Raw genomic sequence first — 23,310 nt, forward strand, 5'->3', positions numbered from 1 at the left:
GCTCCGGAGCCGATTTGGATCTGATCCCAGCCCCTAGACCCGCTCCGGAGCCCCCAGACCCGCTCCGGATCCAATCCCGGCCCCCGGACCCGCTCCGGAGCCGATCCGGATCTGATCTCAGCCCCCCAGACCCGCTCCAGATCCCATCCCAGCTCCCAGACCCGCTCCGAAGCCCCCAGACCCGCTCCGGATCCAATCTTAGCTCCCAGGCCCGCTCCGGAGCCCCCAGACCCGCTCCGGAGCCCCCAGACCCGCTCCGGATCCGATTTGGATCTGATCCCAGCACCCAGACCCTCTCCGGATCCAATCCCAGCCCCCGGAGCCGATCCGGATCCGATCTCAGCCCCCAGACCAGCTCCGGAACCCCCAGACCCGCTCCGGATTCAATCCCAGCCCCTAGACCCGCTCCGGAGCCCCCAGACCCACTCCGGATCCGATTTGGGTCCGATCCCAGCTCCCCCCGACCTGCCCTGAGCCGATCCGGACCTGATCCCAGCCCCCTGACCCGATCCCAGCCCCTGACCCGATCCCAGCCCCTGACCCGATCCGAGCTGATCTGGATCCGAGCCGAGCCGAGCTGGACCTGATCCCAACCCCCCAGCACAGTCCAAGCCAATTCGGATCCGACCCCAACCCCTCGACCCGATCCGGATCCAATCCAGATCCGATCCCAGTCCCCCGACCCGATCTGAGCCGATCTGGATCTAAGCCTCGACCCTCTCCGGATCCAAGTCGAGCCCCCAGCGCCGCTCCGGATCTGAACCGATCCTGATCCCAGCCCCCTGAGCTGATCCGGATCCGAGCCGAGCCTCCCAAGCCGAGCCCGACCCGATCCCAGCCCCCTGACCCGCTCCAGATCCGATCCCAGCCCCCTGACCCACTCCAGATCGGATCTGGATCTGATCCCAGACCCCTGAGCTGATCCGGATCCGATCCCAGACCCCTGACCTGCTCCGGATCCGATCCCAGCCCCCTGGCCCACTCCAGATCTGATCCCAGCCCCCTGACCTGCTCCAGATTCAATCCCAGCCCCCTGACCCGCTCCAGATCGGATCTGGATCCGATCCCAGCCCCCTGACCCGCTCCGGATCCGATCCCAGCCCCTTGACCCGCTCCAGATCGGATCTGTATCTGATTCCAGCCTCCTGACCTGCTCCGGATCCAATCCCAGCCCCCTGACCTGATCCACATCGGATTTGGATCCGATCCCAGCCCCCTGACCCGCTCCGGATCTGATCCCAGCCCCCTGACCCACTCCAGATCGGATCTGGATCCGATCCCAGCCCCCTGACCCGCTCCGGATCCGATCCCAGCCCCTTGACCCGGATCTGATTCCAGCCCCCTGACCCACTCCAGATCGGATCTGGATCCGATCCCAGCCCCCTGACCTGCTCTGGATCCCTTCCCAGCCCTCCGACCCGATCCGGATAAGATCCCAGCCTCCCCCGATCCGCTCTGGACTTGAGCTCAGCCGCCCGACCCAACCCAGATTCGAGCCAAACCCCTCGATCTGGTCCAAGCCGATCCGGACCCGATCTCAGACCCCCCGACCCTCTCTGGATCCAAACCCAGCCCCCAGACCCACTCCAGATCCGAGCCGAGCCGGACCCCTCAACCCTCTTCAAGCTGATCCGGACCCAATCATAGACCCCGACCTGTTCCGGATCTGAGCTGAGCCCCCTGACCTGCTCTGGATTCAATCCAGACCTGATCGCAGCCCCCCCAAGCTGCTCCAAGCCGATCCAGATCTGAGCCGAGCCCCTCGACCACTCCAAGCCAATCCCGATCCGATCTCAGGCCCCCGATCCGCTCTGGACCCGATCTCAGCCTCCTGATCCACTCTGGATCTGCTCCGGACCCAATCCCAGCCTCCTGACCCACTCTGGATCTGCTCCGGACCCAATCCCAGCCTCCTGATCCACTCTGGATCCGCTCTGGACCCAATCCCAGCCTTCTGATCCACTCTGGATCTGCTCCAGAACTGACTGCAGCCTCCTGACCCGCTCCAATCCAAACCGGACCTGATCCCAGCCCTGTGATCTGAGCCGAGTCAATCCCAGCTCCCCAGCCCGCTCCAGTCTGATCTATATTGGATTCCAGCTCCCTGAAGCCACTTCGGATCTGAGCCGAGCCCCTTGACCCACTCCGGATCTGATCGCAGCTCCCTGGCCCATTCTGGACCTGTTCCAGACCCAATCCCAGCCCCAAGAACAACTCCAGATCCGATCCCAGCCCATCGACCCAATCCAGATCCGATCACAGCCCACCGACCCAATCCAGATCCGATCCCAGCCCACAGATCCAATCCAGATCCGATCCCAGCCCACTGACCCAATCCAGATCCGATCACAGCCCCACAACCCACTCTGGACCTACTCTGGATCCATCCCAGCCCACCAACCCACTCCAAACCTGCTCCAGATCTGATCCCAGCCCACCGACCTGATCCCAACCTCCATCCCATTGGAGATACCTGGTGTGTCCAGGTTCCCCTGTGTTATTCAGGGGGTTCCCAGGATCCACAGGTTCTCCCATCCCATCCAGGGTCCCTTCATCTCATCTGAGGGCTCCTTGGCATGTCCAGAGCCTCCCATCCTATCCCATCCCATCCTATCCCATCCCATCCCATCCCACCCTGGGTCCCTCCATCTCATCCAAGATGTCCCCTCCCATCCGGATGTCTCCATCTGCTCTGGACTCAATCCCAGCCTCCTGATCCACTCTGGATCTGCTCTGGACATCAGCGTGAGCTCAAGAGAGGGTTCCCCATCCCACCCCATGCCAGGAGCAGGGTGCCAGGGTCCCACCATGGTGCCCATGAAGCTCAAAGCCACCTCGGAGAACAGACCCACTGGAAAACACTTTTTCCTCCTTTTTCTTGCAGAGTGGGCTAGTTCCCCTGGGACAGGGACACATGGGTGAGGAGGGGTCTCACCCAGGAGGGTGGCACCCAATGGGGCTTCATCCAGCATCTCATAGAATCCTGGGATCCCTAGGCTGGAAAAGACCTTTGAGATCCTCAAGTCCAAGCATAAAATCTCCGAGCAATTGGCTTCTCCTCACGTCACCCCCAGCCTGACCCTGAACCCCAATCTCTGGCCACACTTCCCACCTCCCCATTTCCCCAGACAATGGGACAATCCCCAAATCCCTGGGGCCACAGCCGCTCCCACCCCTCCCCACCAAGCCCAGCAGCTCCCGGCTCTGCTCCTCAAAGGTTCTTCCTTTGCTTTGCCTGGAAGGCTTCATGAAAAGGCTTTTTGTGACATGGAAATAAGTGGTGACCCCACTCCCCCTGCCCAAGAGGCTCAAGGGACGGTGAGAGGCAGCTGCAGGGGACAGTGCCACGCGGTCCTTCCCACCTCCAAGGCCTCCAGATGTTTTATTACCCTGTTTTTAATTAACATTTCCACCCACGTGCTGAATGGGGACTTTGTTGGGTTGCTCTTTGCTCTGTGCTTGGGGGTCACCGTGGTGGTGGGGTCCATCCTGTGCGAGGTCCAGATGTGACCAGGGTGCTGTGCAAGCCCCGTGTGCTAAAAATATAAAGAATCACTTAAGGTATTGGGTTTTTTTCCCAATGTTCTCCATAAATACTGCATGGCACGAGTCCATGAAGGAGCGAGGACGTGGCTGGTTCCTGGCATGGGACACGTGGAAGGTGAGTGTCCCACATGGCCCAGCACTCCCCAGGTGACCCCCAGCTTCGCAGGACCCCAAGTCAGAACACGGGAGCTGGTGGTGCTGCAGCTTCAGGGTGTTTCTCGGTGTTTTTTTGCATGTCCTGCAAACCCAAGAGAGACTCTACAGAGGGTTTGAAGGCCACCAAGTGATGGCAGCCTGTGCTCTGGAGGCAAAACCTCATTTCAACTAGTTTCTCAAGATGTTCCTCATACCCCTATGCCAGTTAAGTGATAATTAAGAGCATTCTGGCTGGGCGTGTGGGATGGGAAGTCCATGAGATGATGGAAGGATGGGAGGTCCATGAGGCAGAGGAGATAATGGGAGGATGGGAGGTCCATGAGATGGAGACTATGATGATGGGATGAGAGGTCCGTGAGACAGAAGGGATGGCGGCAGGATGAGGTCCGTGAGACAGAGGAGTTGATGGTGGGATGGGAAGTCCATGAGATGGAGAGGATGATGGGATGGGAGGTCCATGACATGGAGAGATGACAGCAGGGTGGGAGCCCTATGGAACCATCTCGTGAGGTTTTGCTGCTGCACAGACCAAAGTGTAAAGCCATTACGGGTGCTTACGTGTGCCCTGAGGTCAGATCCCATCACCTGGGGTTCTGGGGTCAGAAGGTTCTGGGGTCAGAAGCTCCTGGGATCCTGGCAGGGGTGTCCTGAAGGCACCATGAGGCTGGGGATGGAGAAGGCAGTGGAGGTTGGGAGACACGGGGTTGGCAAAATGAGTCTCTGGGCTGGGGACAGCAGGGGGAATGTGGATGCAGATGGAATGGTTGGAAACAATTCCAATTAGCTGAGGTGGGACTAGTTGACATCCCGGGACCCTCAGCCACTGTGGGATCCTTGGACACTTGGGGACCCTCAGCCACTCCAGGACTTTCAGCCATCCTGGGACCCTCGGCCACCCCAGGAACCTTGAAAATCTTGGGACCCTCAGGTACCCCAAGACTCTCACCCACCACGGGACCCTTGACCACCCCAGGACCCTCAACTGTCCCTGGGCACTCAACCAACCCAGGACTCACAGCCACCCTGGGACCCTTGGACACCCCAGGACCCTCAAGTACCCCAAGACCATTGCCCACCCCATTCAACATCTCCTGCGAGGACACGGGGTGACACCCACCCCCCTATGCCACCAAACCTTGAAGCCCCAAGGACCCCAATCCCAACAGAGAACTGTCACCGGTGCTGGGGACAGTCATTGGGGGGCTCGTGAAACCCAACTTTGGCCCTGGTGACTTTGCTGGTGGACGATGGTGGTGGCTCATGGGTGGGTTTTGACCCCCCCAAAGCCAGTGGGATGGAGAGGGGAAGCTGCTGGGTTTATGGGGACCCATCCCGGCCCCCCTTTGTCCCCCCAGTCATGGCTACCTCCTGTCCCCCCATCCCGGCCACTCCCTGTCCCCCCATCCTGGCCACTCCTTGTCCCCCCATCCCGGCCACTCCTTGTCCCCCCCTCCCGGCCACTCCCGGTCCCCTCATACTGGCCATTCCCTGTCCCCCCATCCCTGCCACCCCCCGACCCCCTAGTGTCCCCTGCCCCACGCCGCCCACGCAGCAGTTCAGGGAGGGGCACACGGGGGCGGGACTTCAAGGACAAGGGGGCGTGGCCTAACGCTAGGGGGCGTGGCTTCTGCACGCGGGGGCGTGGCTTAGGGCGGTCACGATGGGGCTTTAGGGCTGCGAGACTTAGCACCGGGGGCGGGGCTTATCCCGGAGAGGGCGGGGCTTAGCGCTGGGAGGGGCGTGGCTTAGCGCTGGGGGCTTGGCTCAGGGCTGCGGGGAGGGGTTGGGGAGAAGGGGCGTGGCTTGTGGTGGAGAGGGCGGGGCTTAGCGGTGGGGCGGGGCTTAGAGTAGTAAGGGGCGGGGCTTAGAGCAGTGAGGGGCGGGGCTTAGAGCGGCGAGAGGCGTGGCTTCCGGTGGAAGGGGCGTGGCTTAGGAAAGAAAGGCGTGGCTTTTGCTAGTAGGGGCGAGGCGAGGCTCGCCGGGAGGGGCTTAGAACAGCAAGGGGCGTGGCTTACAGAAGAAGGGGGCGTGACTTAGGGCAGCAAGAGACGTGGCTTTGATTGTGGGGGCGTGGCTTTGGCTTTGAGGGCTGTGGCTTTGGCTGTAGGGGCGTGGCTTTGGCTTTGAGGGCTGTGGCTTTGGCTAGGGGCGTGGCTTCAGCTGTAGGGGCGTGGCTTTTGTCGCAGGGGCGTGGCTTTGGCTCTGAGGGCGCGTCTTAGCGCGACGGGGCGTGGCTTAGAGCGGCGAGAGACATGCCTTGTGGATGCGGGGGCACGGCTTAGGGCTGCAAGAGGCGCGGCTTTGGCGGTGGGGGCGAGGCCTAGGCCAGCAGGAGGCGCCCTCGGCGGCGGCGAGGGGCGGGGCTTAGCGCCGGGGGCGTGGTTTGGCGACGAGGGGGCGTGGCTTATCACACGGGGCGTGGTTTATGGGCGTGGAGTCCAGACGGGGCGTGGCTTGTAGGGGCGTGGCCTCTCTCGAGAGGGGGCGTGGCTTATGATGGAATGGCCTCGCGCTGAGGGGGCGTGGCCTATTGGGTGATTGATGGAGGGGGCGCGGCTTTCCGGGAAGGGGGCGTGGCCTGCGCGAAGGGGGCGTGGCCTGAGGCGGGGCGGGCGCTGCCATGGCGCTGAACCTCAGCAAGAACGGGCGGGCGCTGCAGGAGGCCTACGGGCGGGTGGTGGCGGCGGGGAGCCCCACCGACTGGTGAGGGACCGGGGGGGGCCTCGAGGGGACCGGGGAGGGGGCTGTGAGGGAGGCTGGGGGCACGATTAGGGGGTGTTGAGGGATTCTAGGGGTGATAGGGGGTGATGGGGAAGCTGTGAGGGGGCTGGGGGGATGACTGGAGGGGGTTGGGGGGGCTCTGGGGGTAATGGGGGGCTCTGAGGGAGTCTGGGGGCGCGATTGAGGGGTGTTGGGGGAGTCTGGGGGTGGTGGGGGTGATAGGGGGTGATGGGGGAGCTGTGAGGGGGCTGGGGGGATGATTGGGGGTGTTGGGGGGCTCTGTGGGTAATGGGGGGCTCTGGGGGAGTCTGGTGGTGCGATTGGGGGGTGTTGAGGGAGTCTGGGGGTGATGGGGGAGCTGTGTGGGGGCTGGGGGGATGACTGGGGGGTGTTGAGGGGCTCTGGGGGTAATGGGGGGCTCTGAGGGAGTCTGGTGGTGCGATTGGGGGGTGTTGGGGGAGTCTGGGGGGGTGCTCTGGTGCTGATGAGGAGTGATGGGGGCTGTGAGGGAGGCTGGGGGGGTGATAGTGGGAGGGGGGGCAATGGATGGGCTGTGGGGGTGGCAGGGGGTGATGGGGGGCTCTGGGGATGTCTGGGGGTGATGGGGGGGCTGTGAGGGAGGCTGGAGGGGTGATAGCGGGGTCTGGGGATGTTGCAGGGGTTCTGGGAGTGTCTGGGGGCGATGAGGGGCTCTGGGGGTGATGGGGGGCTGTGAGGGAGGCTGGGGGTGTGATAGCGGGGTATGGGGGATGTTGGGGTGGTGTGGGGGTGATGGGGTGATAGGGGGTGCTGGGAGGGGGCTGGGGATGATGGGGCAGCTGTGAGGGAGGCTGGGGGGGTGTTTGGGTGGTCTGCGGGTGACGGGGTGATGAGGGGGCTCTTGGGGTGATGGGGGAGCTGTGAGGGTGGCAGGGGTTGATGGGGGGGCTCTGGGGGTGATGGGGGGAGCCTAGGGGGTGATGGTGGCACTGTGAGGATGTTGGGGATGTCTGGGGGTCTGTGGGGGTGTCTGGCGGGGATGGGAGGGCTGTTGGACGTTGTAGGGGTGATGGGGGTGCTGTGAGGATGTTGAGGGGGGGTGCTATGGGGATGTTGGAGGCGCCTAAGGGTGTCGGTGGGGGCTGTGGGGGTGAAGCTGGAGCTGTGGGGGTGTCGGAGGGGTCCGGGGAGGCTGTGGTGGTGATGGGGCGGGGTGTGGAGGTGTTTAGGGCATCTCTGGGAGGTTTGGAGGGGCCTAGGGGGTATTTGCAGGGTCTGGGGGTACTTTGGGGGGCTCTGGGTGTGATGGGGGGATCTCTGGGGGGCAGGAGGTGCATGGGGCAGGAGGCCCTGTGGGGTTTGGGGTGCGTGACCACCCTGACCAGGGGCTGGGAAAGGTTTTGGGGTGTGGGGTTGGGGCAAGCGTTTCTCACCCCGCTTCTTTCTTCCCTTTAGGGCTCTGTTCACCTATGAAGGCAACAGCAATGACCTGCGCGTGGCCGGCTCTGGAGGTGAGCGTGTTGGGCACCGGCCACCCGCAGCCTGGGGTTCTTTACGGGGCTCAGCTCCGCTCTGCCTGCCTTTTGTCACTCACTGCTTCTGGAGGCATCCAGGCTCTGCCGGGAACGGCTCCAGCCCTCGGAAAAGGGGGATTTTTGGGGTGAATCCCTGCCCATTCTCACCCCTCGGCGCTGGGTTAAGGGCTGAGAGCACTGGGGTCTCGGTGCCATTCCTGAGCCGGGGGAAAATAGAGAAGCAGCTCAGTGGCAGGCAGGGGCAATGCCTGCATGGTTCTGCCTTCTCCTTCCCTCCCTTTTTTCCAAAGGATCCAAACTTTGTGTCCTTGTGTCTTTTTGCACTCCCAAAGCATTCCTGATCCCTGCCGGCCGCAGCGCAGGGTGAAGGAAGGACCATGAAGCCCTCCAAAGCCGGCTTTCCCAGCTGCTAAAGTGCCTTTTCTTCCCTTGCCTCCCTGCTTCCTGGGGCTTTTTATCGTTAATCTTGCTGCTGATTCCCCCACAAATGCAAAGCTGGTGCAAAACAATGCATCCACAGAGGTTTAAATGCAAAGCTGGTGGAAAGCAACACATCCAGGCAGGTTTAAATGCAAAACTGGTTCAAAGCAACGCATCCAAGCAGGTTTCTCTGCTCTCTCCATTTGCATCCTCGGCTGTGTTCCCCCCCTCTTACTTGCTTTTCCCATTTGCAAGGGTTCCTCACAAGCCACAATGCTCCCAGTGTCCACGTTCAGGTGCTGGGCAGCTTTGCAGGGTCCAGTAGCGCATGTGATGCTGGTGATTTGGTGCTGGGGCTCCTACTTCACTGCTGCTGAAGAATTGGGGTTCTATGGAAAGAGGGATGTGAATTCTGGGCTCACCCAGGTGTGTAAATTAAAAGTCCACGGTGGTTTTAACACTATTAGCAAAGCCCCAACTTCTCTGCAGGGCTTTGCTTCTTCCCTTTTTGTCCTTCCCCGTTAAACATTGACCCGGGCTCCTGTCAGCCTCCTGGTTTGAGCCTTCCAGCCTGAAACTTTTCTGCCGGGCTTGGAAACCTCTGTGCCAAATTTAGAGCCAAAGCGTAAATATTTAATAACAGAGGAGAAAATGATCTCGGCTTCTGCTGCAGAGCAAACCAGAGCCGGCTGCGCGTCGCTGCCGGGGTTTGATGGGCAGGAGCAGCTCGCGTTCTGCTTTTCAGGGCTCAGAGAAACCAAAGGAAGAAGAATCGTGGCCTGTGGGAATTTTTTTGAAGTGAGAGCACATGGTTTTTTCAGTTTTTCCTCCTTTTCTGGTAGTTTGTTGGCATAGGCTGGTAGCGGGAGCGACTCTGCGGTTCGTGGGGCAACAGAGCACTTTCCATCAATTGCCTGTCTTGCACAACCCCTCTGCTGAGCCTTGCACAATGGTTTTCCTCTGCGGGTGCTTCTTCTTCATCTCCTCCTTCATCTCCCTCATCATCTGGTACAATGTGAGCCAGCAAAGTGCACCCACAGCCCCAGAACCAACTGTGTGGGCTGCATCCAGAGCAGAGGGACCAGCAGGGCCAGGGAGGGGATTCTGCCCCTCTGCTCCTCTGGTGAGATCCCACCTGGAGCCCTGTGTCCACTTCTGGAGTCCTCAGCACAGGAAGGACATGGAGCTGTTGGAGTGAGGCCAGAGGAGGCCACAGAGATGATCTGAGGGCTGGAGCACCTCTCGTATGAGGACAGGCTGAGAGAGCTGGAGTTGTTCAGCCTGGAGAAGAGAAGGCTCTGGGGAGACCTTAGAGCGGCTTCCAGTATGGAAAGGGGCTGCAGGAAAGCTGGGAGGAGCTCTTGGTCAGGGAGTATAGGGACAAGACAAGGGGAACAGTTATGAGCTGAAAGAGGGGAGAATGAGATGTGATCTTGGGGAGAAATATTTTGCTGTGAGGGTGGGGAGTCCCTGGCCCAGGTTGCCCAGAGCAGTGGTGGCTGCCCCATCCCTGGAGATGTTCAAGGCCAGGTTGGATGGTGCTTGGAGCCCCTGATCCAGTGGGAGGTGTCCATGCCCATGGCAGGGGTGGAACTGGATGGGCTTTGAGGTCCCTTTCAACTCAACCCATTCCATGATTCAATGATTCCATCCCTGAGGCTAGGTCTGAGAGCGAAGTCCTGCCTGGAGCCACCCGAGGGCTTTAACATCAAGCGAGCAGAGCGCGAGGGCAGGAGTTTCCTCCTTGGTCTGGTGAGCGCGCAGCTCGGTTTCTTCTCCACTTCCCATCTGATGAAGTGGCACTCGTCACCAGAGCGAGAAGGCGGGAGGGGAACAGGGTGTAGCCCTGCTTCTCAAGCCCTTTCCGATCTCCCATTGAGCTCTTCTGTGGCGGGGCAGTTGCTCAGTGTGGTTTCGTGTTGGAGCCCGTGGGCAGGGTTTACAGCCACCTGCTCTGGTTGAAGCCTCTGTGGCACATGAACATCTCCTTTCTCTGCTGTTGCTTGAGTTGCAGGCTCAGGATCTTCCCGTATGTGACGTTGGCTTTGTTGCAGCCAGGATCGGATCAAGAGGGGCATTGGCTGTTGGGGATAAGGGGATCGGTGAGGGTGTGCTGAGACTCAAGTAACAATGACTGGGGCAAACCCAAGATGCTCTCAGTGTAGGACAACTCCAAATCTAACGGGAATAATCCCCAGGAGGCTGCAGAATCTGCAGGCTCGGCTGTTCCCACCATGTGTACGTGATCGACTTGGCTGACGCCCTCTCTGTTCTCTCCCGGGGCAGATGGAGGCCTGGAGGAGATGGTGGAGGAGCTCAACAGCGGAAAGGTGATGTACGCCTTCTGTAGGGTGAAGGATCCCAACTCCGGCCTGCCCAAATACGTCCTCATCAACTGGGTGAGTGGGGCTGTGGTGGAAATACGTGACTGTTCGGCCCTTTGATTCTCTGTTGGATCCCTTGGCAGCCAGCGTGTTGAATCCCCTCCACCCAACTGCAATCTCGAGGGTGTCCAAACCCCATGGACATGTGTGAATGTAGAGTCATAGAATAGTTTGGGTTAGAAGGGACCTTAATGATCATCTAGTTCCGACCCTGCTGCCATGGTCAGGGCCATCCCACTGGATCAGGCTGCCCCAGACTCATCCAGCCTCGCCAGGAGGGTTTGCTTCCCTGTTGCACCTCTCTGGCCGTGTAACTTGCTCGGCTGGTAGTGATGCTGCCAGTAAACGGGTCTGAACCGTCTAGGATAGGTTGCACGAAGCACTTGAGGATCAAGATCTGTTGGAGCGAGTCCAGAGGAGGCCACAGAGATGATATGAGGGCTGGAGCACCTCCTGTGCGAGGACAGGCTGAGAGAGCTGGAGTTGTTTAACCTGGAGAAGAGAAGGCTCTGGGGAGACCTTAGAGCAGCTGCCAGTATGGAAAGGGGCTCCAGGGAAGCTGGGAAGGGGCTCTTGATCAGGGAGTGCAGGGATAGGACAAGGGGGAATGGTTTTGAGCTGAAAGAGGGCAGATTGAGATGAAAACTTGGGTAGAAATGTTTTGCTGTGAGGTGGAGAGGCCCTGGGCCAGGTTGCCCAGAGCTGCCCCATCCCTGGAGGTGTCCAAGGCCAGGCTGGATGGGGCTTGGAGCCCCTGATCCAGTGGGAGGTGACCCTGCCCATGGCAGGGCGTGGAACTGGATGGGCTTTGAGGTCCCTTCCAACCTGAACTGCTCCATGATTCCGTGATCAGGGGTCTTTTTCCACACAATGAGCCCTGGGGAAGCCCTCACTGTGGCCACCAGGGATGGTTTGCAGGCTTGGATCAAGGGTCTGCTGCCGTAAAAACAGCTTGGGGTGAGACTTCCCGGTAAGCAGGTACCACTTGTTTGTCTTTGCAGACTGGCGAAGGGGTGAACGACGTGAGGAAAGGAGCCTGCGCCAACCACGTCAGCACCGTAGCGAACTTCCTAAAGGTCAGGTCGTGCTTTTATTGCATCCTCCCATTTTATTGCATTGGCTCCCAGCCTCTCGTGGCCACGCTCCTCCCTGCAAACTGATGTCTCCATGCCACCCAGGTTCCCTCACCCCAGCGCTTGATACTCAACCCAAGTGTGGGTTTCAGAGGCGGATTTGCAACGCACACCTCAAAAATAGCTCTAGAGACTGCAGAGGAGGCGAAACAACCCGCTCTGAGCATTTGCTTTCTCACTGTGGCATTAGCACAGACCTCCGTTTGTCACCTGAGTCTTTTTTGTTCCTTAAGGGAGCATATCAAAGCGATGTGGTGGGTTTGGTGGCTCCTGGAGTTGTCCTTTCACACCTGTGCTGGCTTTCTCCCTGCTCAGGGGGCCCATGTCACCATCAATGCTCGCGCAGAGGAGGATGTGGAGCCTGAACTCATCATGGAGAAGGTTGCCAAGGCCTCCGGGGCCAACTACAACTTCCACAAGGAGAGCAGCAAGTTCCAGGACTCTGGTCCTCAAGCTCCTGTGGTGAGTTCAGCTCCGTGGGGCTTTCTGGTCCCTCTAGGGGCCAGGGTGGAGCCTTCCACTACTGTCACCCTGCTGTGGAAGGGTTTCCTCGTGCTTTGATGTGGCTGAGGAAGCACCAAGGGTTTTGCCCAGGGCTGGTTCTTCTTGGGCTCGTTGTGGAGTGAATGAGGGCAAGAGCACAGGGTGGTGGCAGAGATGTCCTTGCAGCAAACACAAAGCCAAAGCTCTTGTCTCCATAGACCCAAGCAGGTCTGATTTCTCCCAGTTCTATTCAGGTTTTTAGAGACATAAAAGCTTCAGCTTTTCAAGCGTGCAGAGCGTCTGCAAGGCTGAGGGGCAGCTGAGGGACCGAGAACATGATGTGTCAGTGCAGCAGTGTTTTGACCTGCTTGCAGATGAAAAATGAGGCTTCCCCTGGTGCTGTGAAGCATCGAGGTCAGAGATCTCGGCCACTTCCATGTGGAAACGTTCTGAAAGGAAGCATTTGTTTAACACGGAGACCAGCAAGTGAGGTTTCTCAGCTCTGCGGAGGAGAAGCTGAGCTGCACACGCTTTCCAGTTGCATTGCTTGATGAGGAGCAAGAGCAAACCTGAGCTGTGCGAGACCTCCGCTCTCTCTGGATCCCGCTTTGGTGTGGCAGGGCCAGATTCTCATGGCTTCTGCTCTCTTCTTCTCTGGCTGCTCCGGCCTGGGCTCTCCAACCCTTTAGTGACCTGTTTTTTTCTTGAGGCAAGAGGCAAACCAGGCTGCAAGTCCCCGTTTTTGGCAACATTCATATCCCTGGGCTCAGCCAGTTTCCCTTAAAGGCATTTTTTTTTTTTTAAAAAGCATCAGGTTATAATATCTTTTTAAAGGTCCCAGGCTGTGCTGAATGAGGGACCACGCTGGTTTTGCTGATGTGTTCCATTAGAAAGCATCTATTTGTTATTCTTGATGCTAAACACCTTCTGCTGGCTGGTTGGGGCTGGGTGTCCTCCACCAGAAGGCAAAGAGGGGCTGGGTGGTTCTGTAGCTGGAGGGAAAAGCTGTGGGAAAGCCCCAGGGACAATAATTCTGCAGAGGAATGCAGAAAACAGTGATTGCTCAGTGCCTGCTGCTCACATGTGCTGCCTTTTGCCTCCCTGCAGGGCTCTGTCTATCAGAAGACGAATGCGATGTCTGAAATAAAGAGAGTCAATAAAGATAATTTCTGGGCCAAAGCAGAGGTGAGTGGTGCCGTTGCGCTTCAGCAGCCAGGGACGAGCAGGATAAGTTTTGGTGTTGCTTTCTCTGTGTCTTTCCTCTCTTATCTGGGCTCTCCAGGGATCCAGAGCAAAGCAGGGATGATGGATGGGGTGGAAAGCGGCATGGAGCTGGGCTGGGTGCAGAGGTGCTGCTGCCTCAGGGTGTGAAGGGAGAAGAAAATTTGCCTTGGACAGAAAGATGCTTTTTATCTGGGGGTGCTGGTTGACAGCAGCTGAACATGAGCCAGCAGTGGCCCAGGGGGCCAAGAAGGCCAAAGGGACCTGGTTTGGCTCAGCCATGGGGTGGCCAGCAGGAGCAGGGCAGGGATCGTCCCCCTGTGCTCGGTGTTGGTGAGGCCACATCTCGAATTCTGGGTTCAGTTTTGGGCCCCTCGCTCCAAGAAGGACATTGAGGGGCTGGAGAAGGGAATGGAACTGGGAAGGGGGCTGGTGAACAGGGCTTGTGGGAGCCGCTGAAGGACCTGGGGGTGTTTAGCCTGGAGGAGGCCGAGGGGAGACCTCATCGCTCTCTGCAACTCCTGGAAAGGAGGCTGTAGTGAGGTGGGTGCTGGGCTCTGCTCCCAAATGCTTAGATGACATGAGAGGAAATGGCCTCAAGTTGCACCAGGGGAGGTTTAGACTGGATATCAGGAAATATTTCTTTACCGAGAAATGCATGAAGCCCTGGGCCAGGCTGCCCAGGGCAGGGGTGGTGTCTCCATCCCTGTGGGGGTTGAAAGAACCTGTGGCTGTGGCACTTCAGGACATGGTTTAGCAGGCACGGTGGGGTTGGGCTGATGGTTGAACTGGATGAGCTTAGAGGGCTTTTCCAACCTGAATGATTCCATGATTCTTTGATTGCATGATTTCACGTTCTTATCTTAATTCAGCTCAGGGCTGCTGGGGCAGGAGCGGGCTGGGCTGCGGCAACAGCCAGCTCTGTTTGTTTGGGTGAGAGGTTGGGGTTTGACCTTCCCAAAGCCAACTCTCCAAGAGCAAACAGTGGGGCAAGCCTGCTCTGTACGTGTTTCCCATTCCAATTGCTTTATAGTGGGGTTTTCCAGGGCTTTAGCCTGAACCTTCAGGCTGTAGAAGTGTCACGGGTACTGCACGCCCTGGAGCTGCCTGGAGCTCCACCGTGCTGGCTGGTGGCACAAGAAGGTGTGCAAAGAGCTGGGGTGGTTTCTCCGAGTTGGCTGGATCAAACCCATGACTTGATGCATGTCTCCCATTAGAAAGATGAAGAAAACCGCCGGCTGGAGGAGAAGAGGAGAGCGGAGGAGGAGCGGCAGCGGCTGGAGAGAGAGCGGCGGGAGCGGGAGCTGCAGGAAGCGGCAGGGCGAGAGCAGAGATATAAAGCGAGATCCAATGAAATTGAAGCCCAGAAGTGAGTCCCTGCCACTGATGGGTGTTTGTAAGGACTTTCGGACCCTTCTTCTGGGTTCTTTCAGTGTTGCTCTTGGTGATGCTGCCTGCCCTTGTCACCACCTGTCCCCACTGCAGCCCCTGCGCTGCCTGCAGAGGGTTATCTTCAAGGAGTGGCAGATCGTGTCCGAGCATTCCCTGCCTTGCTGCGATTCCTGGAAACCTTTAGGGCAGCAGATGTGGAGGGGATCTGCCTTGACTTGTGCTGGGGCAGGCTCAGCCGTTGGGCACCATAATCCGTGGGGCCAATCCTCCTGGGGTGGAGGGAGCAGCTTCTCCATGGCTGAACCTCTGACGAGCTTGGCTGCTTGTCCAGCGTCATCTCTGGGTCGCCCTATGCACGGATCCTGCTCCAGGACAGAGAGAGCAGCTTCTCCCTGGCCAAACTGTTAATGAGCTTGGCTGCTTGTCCAGCATCATCCATGGGTCTCCCTGCTTGTGAGTCCTGCCCCAGGACTGAAAGCAGCTTCTCCCTGGCTGAACTGCTGACAAGCTTGGCTACTTATCCATCAATATCCAACGTCATCCATGGTTCTCCTTGCCTGTGGATCCTGCCCCAGGACCAAGCCCCTGTCTGGAATGTGTCCCTAAACCTGTGGCCACCAGTTGTGGAGTGCTGGAGGTCTGGGCTGGCTGGTGGAGGGCTCTGAACCCTGCAGAGAGGAACTGATGAACGCAGGGACTGGCGTTGTGCTGTCTCCGCTGTTTCCTTCCTCTCCAAGGCCGGCGGGACCCCAGGGAGCCGTGTGGGGTGGAGGAGTCGCCTCGGGTACTGCCTTCCTGTTTTGAGCTCCGATGGGGAAGTCTGCCCGGCCACTCTGTGCCGGATGCTCGAGTCCATACCCGTGAAGGAAGAGAATTCCCCGGTTTGGTCCTGTTACTTGAAGCAGCTGCTGCTGCTTTGCCCTTTTCCAGCGCTGTTGCTCCCTGCACAGCTCTGGAAATGGCAGGGAATGTCCTTTCTCTGGTCTTCCTGGGTGAGGTCCCAGAGTAGCCCCTGTGCAGAGCAAACCTCCTGTCCTACTTGTTCCTCAAGCCTGATTTGTTGTTCCTCACTGCAGGAGACTTCAGCAGCAGCAGGAAGCGGAGAATAGGGACAAGGAGCAGCAGCAATGGGTGAGCTTCAGCATTGTCCCAAGGCTTCTCCTTGCATCTCCCAGGCCAGAGAACAGGGAGCTGTGGGGCAGACAGTGCCACGGGCAGAGACAGGAGGGTGATGGAGGAGGATTTCAGGCCTTGCTGGGCACTGTCACAGCCTGTTTGAGGTTTTGGAAAGACCCTGGATGTGATCTGGGAGAGAGGTGCCATGGGCTGGCCCTCCAGGTCTCTTGTTACATCCTTGATTTCCTTGGATGGCTTAGATTTTGTTGGATCTCGCTTTGTATCCCTGCTGACTCCCATCAGCCTCTTTGTGAAATTGTAGTTTAAAACTCTTCATGGGGAAGAGGCTGGGGATGCAGGAGGAAACCAGCAAACCTCCTGCATCTCGTTCCCAGATCCAGGGGGTTTGCTGCCTTTTCACCATCCATCACTGGGTCTGTGCCTCGCTCCCATTTCTCCAATCCCTGGAGATGGGATGGAGGCAGGAGAGGTTGGGATAGGATGGGGAAGGAGAGGACGAGAGGACAGGATGGGGCAGGAAGGGGCTGGCTTGCCCCGTGCTGAGGCTGGAGCAGCCTCTCTCTTGTGCTGCAGAAGGAGCAAGCTGAGGAGTACGAGGCCAGGCAGCGGAAAGGCTTCAAGAGAAGCGAGTCCGTGGAGAAAGCCCAGGTACGCTGTCGGGAGCCCAAGCGCTGTGCCGGGGTGGCTGTGGGGCTCTGCTCCCTGCCCCACACTGCTCACCATCTCCTCGCTGCTGTGTCCTGACCGTGGGCTCTGGGTGCTCTTTGCCGTTGCAGGAGGCAGCATCGCTGATCGCGCAGCGGGCGGTGAACCCCCGGGACATCTTCAAGCAGAGGGAGAAGTCAGCACCGACGGATGCGGTGACGACTTCCCAGCCAGGTATCATAGAATCACCAGGTTGGAAAAGACCCATTGGATCATCGAGTCCAACCATTCCTATCACTCACTAACCCATGTCCCTCTGCACCTCATCCACCCGTCCCTTAAACCCCTCCAGGGAAGGTGAATCAACCCCCTCCCTGGGCAGCCTCTGCCAGGGACCAACGACCTTTTCCTTTAAAACTTTTTTCCTGATGTCCATCCTGACCCTCCCCTGGTGGAGCTTGAGGCCATTCCCTCTCGTCCTGTCCCCTGTCACTTGGGAGAAGAGCCCAGCTCCCTCCTCTCCGCAACCTCCTTTCAGGGAGTTGGAGAGAGCAATGAGGTCTCCCCTCAGCCTCCTCTTCTCCAGGCTAAACACCCCCAGCTCTCTCAGACGCTCCTCGCAATCCTTGTTCTCCAGCCCCTTCCCCAGCTTCGTTGCTCTTCTCTGGACTCGCTCCAGAGCCTCAACATCCTTCTTGTGGGGAGGGGCCAGAACTGACCCCAGGGTTCGAGGAGCGGTCTCACCAGGGCCGAGTCCAGAGGGAGATATGATATGAGGTGCAGTGGTTTGGGCAGCAGGAGCTAGTGGCTCGTCCCTGCAGTGGGTAAATCCGTGCACGGAGCGCTCCCAGGGTGGAGCATCCCTGGATTTGGGATGGGCGCGTTACCTGCGAGGCCACGGTTTCTGCCGAGCACCGAGGGCTCTCATCACACCTGGTGGGCAGAGCCGTGTCTCACACCCAGCTCGCGTGGCATTTCCCATGGGAAGGACCCCGCTTTGGGGCTGCGCAGGTTTTGCCAGCTCCACTTCTGAAGTTTAGATTTCATTTTTTAAATGAAAGTTAAATACACAAATGCCAGACAGCAACCACTGTGTCAATATCCTGACTGCCACAAACCCCACCAGGTTTTCTGCACTGGCAGAACCTGGCAGGATTGTGTCCTTTGGGAAGAGACCAATCCCTTCTATCAGACGGGACAATCCCAGCCCAAGTCCATGCTGGGCAGGGAGTGGATTGGGAGCAGCCCTAAGGAGAAGGACCTGGGATGCTGGAGGCTAAGAAGCTCAGCGTGAGCTGCAATGTGAGCTTCGAGCCCAGAAACCAACTGTGTCCTGGGCTGCATCGAGAGCAGAGGGACCAGCAGGGCCAGGGAGGGGATTCTTCCCCTCTGCTCCGCTCTGATGAGACCAAACCTGGAGCCCTGTGTCCAGTTCTGGAGTCCTCAGCACAGGGAGGACAAGGAGCTGTTGGAGCGAGTCCAGAGGAGGCCACGGAGATGATCTGAGGGCTGGAGCATCTCCTGTACAAGGACAGGCTGAGAGAGTTGGGGTTGTTCAGCCTGGAGAAGGCTGCGGGGAGACCTTAGAGCAGCTTCCAGTACAGAAAGGGGCTGCAGGAAAGCTGGGGAGGGGCTCTTGATCAGGGAGGGCAGGGATAGGACAAGGGAAATGGTTTTTAGCTGCAAGAGGGGAGATTGAGATGAGATCTTGGGAAGAAAATTTTTGCTGTGAGGGTGGGGAGGCCCTGGCCCAGGTTGCCCGGAGCAGTGGTGGCTGCCCCATCCCTGGAGGTGTTCAAGGCCAGGTTGGATGGGGCTTGATCACCCTGATCCAGTGGGAGGTGTCCCTGCCTGTGGCAGGGCGTGGAACAGGATGGGTTTTGAGGTCCCTTCCAACCCAAACCATTTTTTGATTCTGAAATAGAAACCAGGAAGCTGTGAAAACAAGGCTGAAGGCAGCCGAGGAGGACGTTGAGAACACATGAGAAGCCCAGATGAATGTCTGCTCCTCAAAAGGAGCTGGAATTTATTTCGAATAACCATGTTTAGTTTGTGATAGGAGTGATAGGCAAGCCAGGGGTGAGAGAGGATGGAATGCCATGGTGGGAAAATGACTTTCCTGCTATTTAAACATTGAGGCAGGGGGAGGGTGATCTCTGAGGTTGAGAAATCCCTTGGGATTTCCCTCCTTTGTGTTAGTATTTGATGCTTTTCAGTGGAGGAAAGAAAGATTTATGTCCTGGCACGGATAAAAGCCACGGGCTGGTGAGACTTGGTGCTTATTCCCTGTTGCGCTGGGCGCAGCTTGCCTGGTGACTCTTCTGCTTCGCCTTTGTTTGCCTTTGGAGATGGGGAGATAACAGCAAGGAGTTACCTTCTGCCAATGGAAATGAGAAGGCTGGGAGTACCCAGTTGGGATCACACCCTTCGTAGCTGCTGCTCTGAGTGTCTGTAGAATTCCCAGTGCTCCAAAAATCCTCAGGGAGAGTCCAGAGAGCAGGACCTGGGTGGTCCTGTCTTCCAGCTACTCTTCCTCCCTAAAATGATGTCTTTCTTTTTATTGTTTGGCTGAACCCACTGCTGTAAGCAGTGGCCGAACTTGTTTTCCACAACCAGGTTTAGAGCTGGAAAATCCTGCTTAGGAGGCTGACCCAGCAGTGAGCTCCTACGGCAAAGAGCATCCGGCAACACCCTGCCATGAGTAACTCCTGGGGAGCCGTGGGGCTGGAAGCCTCGACGCTCTTGTAACACGTTTGACTCCTTTTCCAGGCAAGCTTCGCAGCCCTTTCCTGCAGAAGGAGGTGAACTCGGTGCCAACTCCGGCCTCTCCCATTTCTCCTGCACGGGATGCTGCTCCCTCAGCCTCCTTCGCCCAATCCTCTGCCTGGGGGACACCTCCAGCCTCTCCAGCAGCCACAGCAGGTGTGTGGCTTTGCTTCCTCACCTCGCTTCTCCAAGTGGGATCCCCAAAACTGGGTGTGGTGAGGCCAAGCTCCGAGTTTTGGTTTCATAGCTAAGAGCTAGGGATGAAATTGGGACCAGGGACGAGCTGGGGGCTGGGAATGAAATTGGGACCCAAGGATGAGCAGGGGACCAGGAACGAGTTGGGATCAGGAGTGATCTGAGGACCAGGGACAAGCTGGGATGAGGACAGTTGAGCTTCAGTGGTGTCCAGCCTGCAGTCACCACTAGATGCTGCTCGTGGCCAGGGTCCCTGCACCCTTCAACCTTGGTGCTCACCACAAGGAGTAGCTTGGAAATGGTTCATCTTAAGCAAGTTTATTCCTTTCTCCATCCAAGATCCTGGATCCTTGTCCTTTTTCTCGTTCCCTAAAGTCCTGCTCGCCATGTGGTTGGGTTTCCTCTTGCTGGACCCATTCCCTCTGCCGGACAGGAGATCTGGGTGGCATCCAGTCCATAGCTGACATTTGGTGGCACTTCATCCTGGAGCAGGAATTGGATGAACAAGGGCACAGGGAGAGGTTTTGGTGATGGATACAGTGGTGATACCATGTGTTTCTCCCACAGGGCGTGATGCTGGGTACAATTCAAGCATCCCGGCTTCCCATGTAGAAGAGGCGAATCTGTATGAGGAACCACCGGAGCCCTCGGCCATCTATGAAGAACCCCCTCAGGTTGGGGCATGGGGGAGGAGAGGATGGGATCTGGGGGGAAAAGGGCACCCAAGAGCTTGCCAGGGTCCTCATGTGAGAGATTTATTGGATGAGCCTGGATCCCTTTTACAAGCGTTCCCCCTCTTTGGGTACAAACACCCCCTTGGGTGCTTGGAGCCCGGGTGCCTGGGCTGAAATCAGTAGGAAACCAAGAAACCCCAGAGCCTGCATGCACTCAGACAACATCCACACAGGGAGGGGATGCTGCTGCGTCCCTGCCAGCACTGATGGGGAGAGACAGTGGTGCTGAGCCCCCAGCTCCCACCCTGCACCCTGGGGCGCTCCGGCTGGAGTCACTGCCCCATTCCTGGAGCCCCGGGATGGGGCAAGGGGTGGGTCTCTTGTCAGCTTCTGTGCCAAAGCATTTTCTTCTCCTACTCCCGCTCTCTCCTTCTCCTCCTCCTTTGCACATCCCAACCCAGCCGAGCCGGCAGAGCCCAGCTGTTCTTGGCACGCTCCGTCAGATTCTCCAGTGTCTAATAGCGGGGTTGTGTCACGCTCCAATGTTTCCCTTGGAGATGTGGTGGCCGTTTGGTTTCCTCTCCTCTCTCCGATTTCAAACATACTTCATTTTCTCCTCCACTTTGTCTGGAAGTGTCCCACTGGTTCAGAAGGAGCTGGAGATGGGCTGAGCAACCTCCTCAGCCTTTTTGTAGGAAAGGAAAAGTGAAAAAGCAGCCAACTCAGGTCCTAAAATAGTTATGAGGGAGAAATGCTTGGCAAACTGGAGTTGGAACTTGTCCAGCCTTGATGGGCTTAAATGTGGGGGTGAAGCACCGCTGTCTGCAGCGGAGATCCCGAGGGATCGCCTTCCAGAAAGGCTGTCTGCGGCTGCTCTCCGGTGTTCCTGGTTGTGATGCTGGCTGCTGAGCTGGAGGCAGGATCAGTGCTGGCGTGCGAACTCGGCCGGAGAGCTGCAAGGCTGGTCTGCGCGCTCGGCTGCTGCATCTCCTGGCAGAGGCAGGGAGCCCCCAGAACCAGGGTTTTCATTCCAAGGCGGGGAATCGGGAACTCCTGCCTGCAATCCTCTGAGGTGTGGAGGGTGCTGATAGAAATACCTGAGTGCTGCACAGTGTCATATCCCTCCCTCCTGCTCTTTCCTCCTGCAATTCCCAGTGTGGGGCACCTCCTGCTCCACCTGGGAAAACACATGGGGCTGTGAGAAGCAGAGCGGGGTGATGTGCACCCCGTGTGCCCTGCCTTGGGCTGGCAAAACCCCAGACCGCAGCGCATGGTGCAGCCAACGAAGCACGAGCTGCCTTGGCACAGCGTCCGTGACGCTAATAATTCCTTCCCTGCCTCTCTCCTTCCTGAAGGAACAGGTCGACGATGCCAAATACGACTACTCGGAGTACCAGCAGACACCGGACCTGACAGGGAGGGGGCTGTGTGCCCGAGCGCTCTACGACTACCAGGCTGGTGAGGCTGCGGGGCTCTGGAGTTCCCTGGGGCTTAGCGGGGGGTGCTGCGCTCAGGCTCTTCCTGGAGATGTCACCCCACGCGATGCCAGGGCAGGGTGCAAGATAGAGTCGTGCTCGTAGGAGGATCCTGGTGAGCTCTCGGGTGCCCTTTTCCACCCAGGATCCCGTCCTCCCTCTTCCTCCCGTGTGGAATTTCTTTCCTTGATGTCACTTCAGAAGTAGGAGAGGATGGGGTTTGGAGATGGAGGGTTGCGGTGGCTCCTCAGAGTCCGTTCCACCCAAACTGGAGCTGGAAAAGCATGAAAATAAGCCGATTATAGAATCATAGAATCCTCAGGTTGGCAAAGACCTTTGAGATCGTGAAGTCCAACCATACCTGTCCACTACTGATGGTTTCTTTTCTTTCTCCTAACGCCTGCTTCTCACTCACCTCCCTGTCTTCCCTCCCCGTGGAGCCTGATTTACCTGGATATCCATATCTGGGCCCCTAATCTTTGGCAGCAGCAGCGGGGCTGAGCTGACCTTGAGTTCTCCAGCTGTGGAAGCACCGATGTGCTGTGCAAAGGGGCTGTCAAGGGGTTGGGCTGCAGCAGGACAGATCCCCAACCTCCTTTTGTGGGGTGTCCCACGCCAGCGGTGCCCCAGGGCTCTGTGTTGGGGCCAGTCATGTTTAATCTCTTTCTCCATGATCTGAACGAGGGGATCGAGTGCTCCCTCAGTTTGTGGGTGACACCAAGTTGGGCAGGAGTGTGGATCTGCTGGAGGGCAGGAAGGCTCTGCAGAGGGACCTGGCCAGGCTGGGGGTGTGTCCAGCGTCTCTGGCTGTGCTGGGAGGGATGCTCAGGTGGGTTTTAATCCCCTCCCTCGCTGTCTCCTTCTAGCTGACGACACTGAGATCTCGTTTGACCCAGAGAACATCATCACCAACATTGAGATGATCGATGAAGGCTGGTGGCGCGGCTACGGCCCCGATGGCCACTTCGGCATGTTCCCTGCCAACTACGTGGAACTGATCGAGTGAGGGGGCTGGCGGGGACCAGAGCCACTCCGTCCCCTCCAGGACCCACTCGGTTCCTGCCTGATTCTTCCAAACGATACGTGGCTTTTCTTCCTCCTTTTTTCTTTCTCTCCAAGCGAAGTGCCATCGCCCTGCTCCCTTGGCAGCAGGGCTGATCCTGGCGCTGCTCTCTCCCATCCCTCGTAGGTGGCCCTCGGTCGGGATGAAGGGTCCCATCCCCTCGTGAGCCCCCACAGTGCTCATCTCCTCTTCCCTCTGGTTTCGAGCGGGAGTTCTCTCTTTCAAGGCTGAAGGAGGGAATGATAAATCCCAGACAAAGCGTTTTCAGGGAACAAATTGCCTCTCGCCCTCCCCCGCCGCTGCTTCCTCCAGCCCCGTGGCCTCAGAACCTGCACAGCCACGATGAAGAAACCTCTTCCCCTTTCCACTATGGATTGATTTTTAG

At 58.2% G+C, this 23,310-nt stretch overlaps 1 protein-coding gene across 2 annotated transcripts; it reads left to right on the top strand.

Annotated features, from left to right (window-relative positions):
• The first annotated feature begins 6,295 nt into the window (after window positions 1–6,295).
• DBNL (drebrin like) lies at window positions 6,296–23,175 on the top strand. 2 transcript variants are annotated; one of them, XM_069877479.1, is made up of 14 exons: window positions 6,296–6,405; window positions 7,858–7,913; window positions 10,644–10,756; window positions 11,743–11,817; window positions 12,190–12,336; window positions 13,465–13,542; window positions 14,796–14,947; window positions 16,047–16,101; window positions 16,681–16,755; window positions 16,884–16,986; window positions 19,522–19,674; window positions 20,281–20,387; window positions 21,743–21,845; window positions 22,729–23,175. In XM_069877479.1, exons 1-14 carry the CDS (start codon window positions 6,323–6,325, stop codon window positions 22,866–22,868), a joined length of 1,440 nt encoding a protein of 479 aa, XP_069733580.1. In that variant the 5' UTR covers window positions 6,296–6,322; the 3' UTR covers window positions 22,869–23,175. The 2 variants fall into 2 exon arrangements, with proteins under 2 accessions (XP_069733580.1, XP_069733581.1); XM_069877480.1 differs by lacking the exon at window positions 16,681–16,755.
• The last annotated feature ends 135 nt before the right edge of the window (window positions 23,176–23,310 follow it).

This window comes from Phaenicophaeus curvirostris, chromosome 27 (genome assembly GCF_032191515.1).
Source record: "Phaenicophaeus curvirostris isolate KB17595 chromosome 27, BPBGC_Pcur_1.0, whole genome shotgun sequence".
In the NCBI taxonomy this organism is placed as follows: domain Eukaryota; kingdom Metazoa; phylum Chordata; class Aves; order Cuculiformes; family Cuculidae; genus Phaenicophaeus; species Phaenicophaeus curvirostris.

What these genes read in the sequence shown, in the direction of transcription:
- DBNL (XM_069877479.1), top strand. Translation starts at nt 6,323, where the DNA reads ATGGCGCTGAACCTCAGCAAGAACGGGCGGGCGCTGCAGGAGGCCTAC. An exon ending in ATTTCTGGGCCAAAGCAGAG is followed by an intron (nt 13,543 to 14,795) that starts GTGAGTGGTGCC and finishes GTCTCCCATTAG; the next exon opens with AAAGATGAAGAAAACCGCCG. An exon ending in ACAAGGAGCAGCAGCAATGG is followed by an intron (nt 16,102 to 16,680) that starts GTGAGCTTCAGC and finishes CTTGTGCTGCAG; the next exon opens with AAGGAGCAAGCTGAGGAGTA.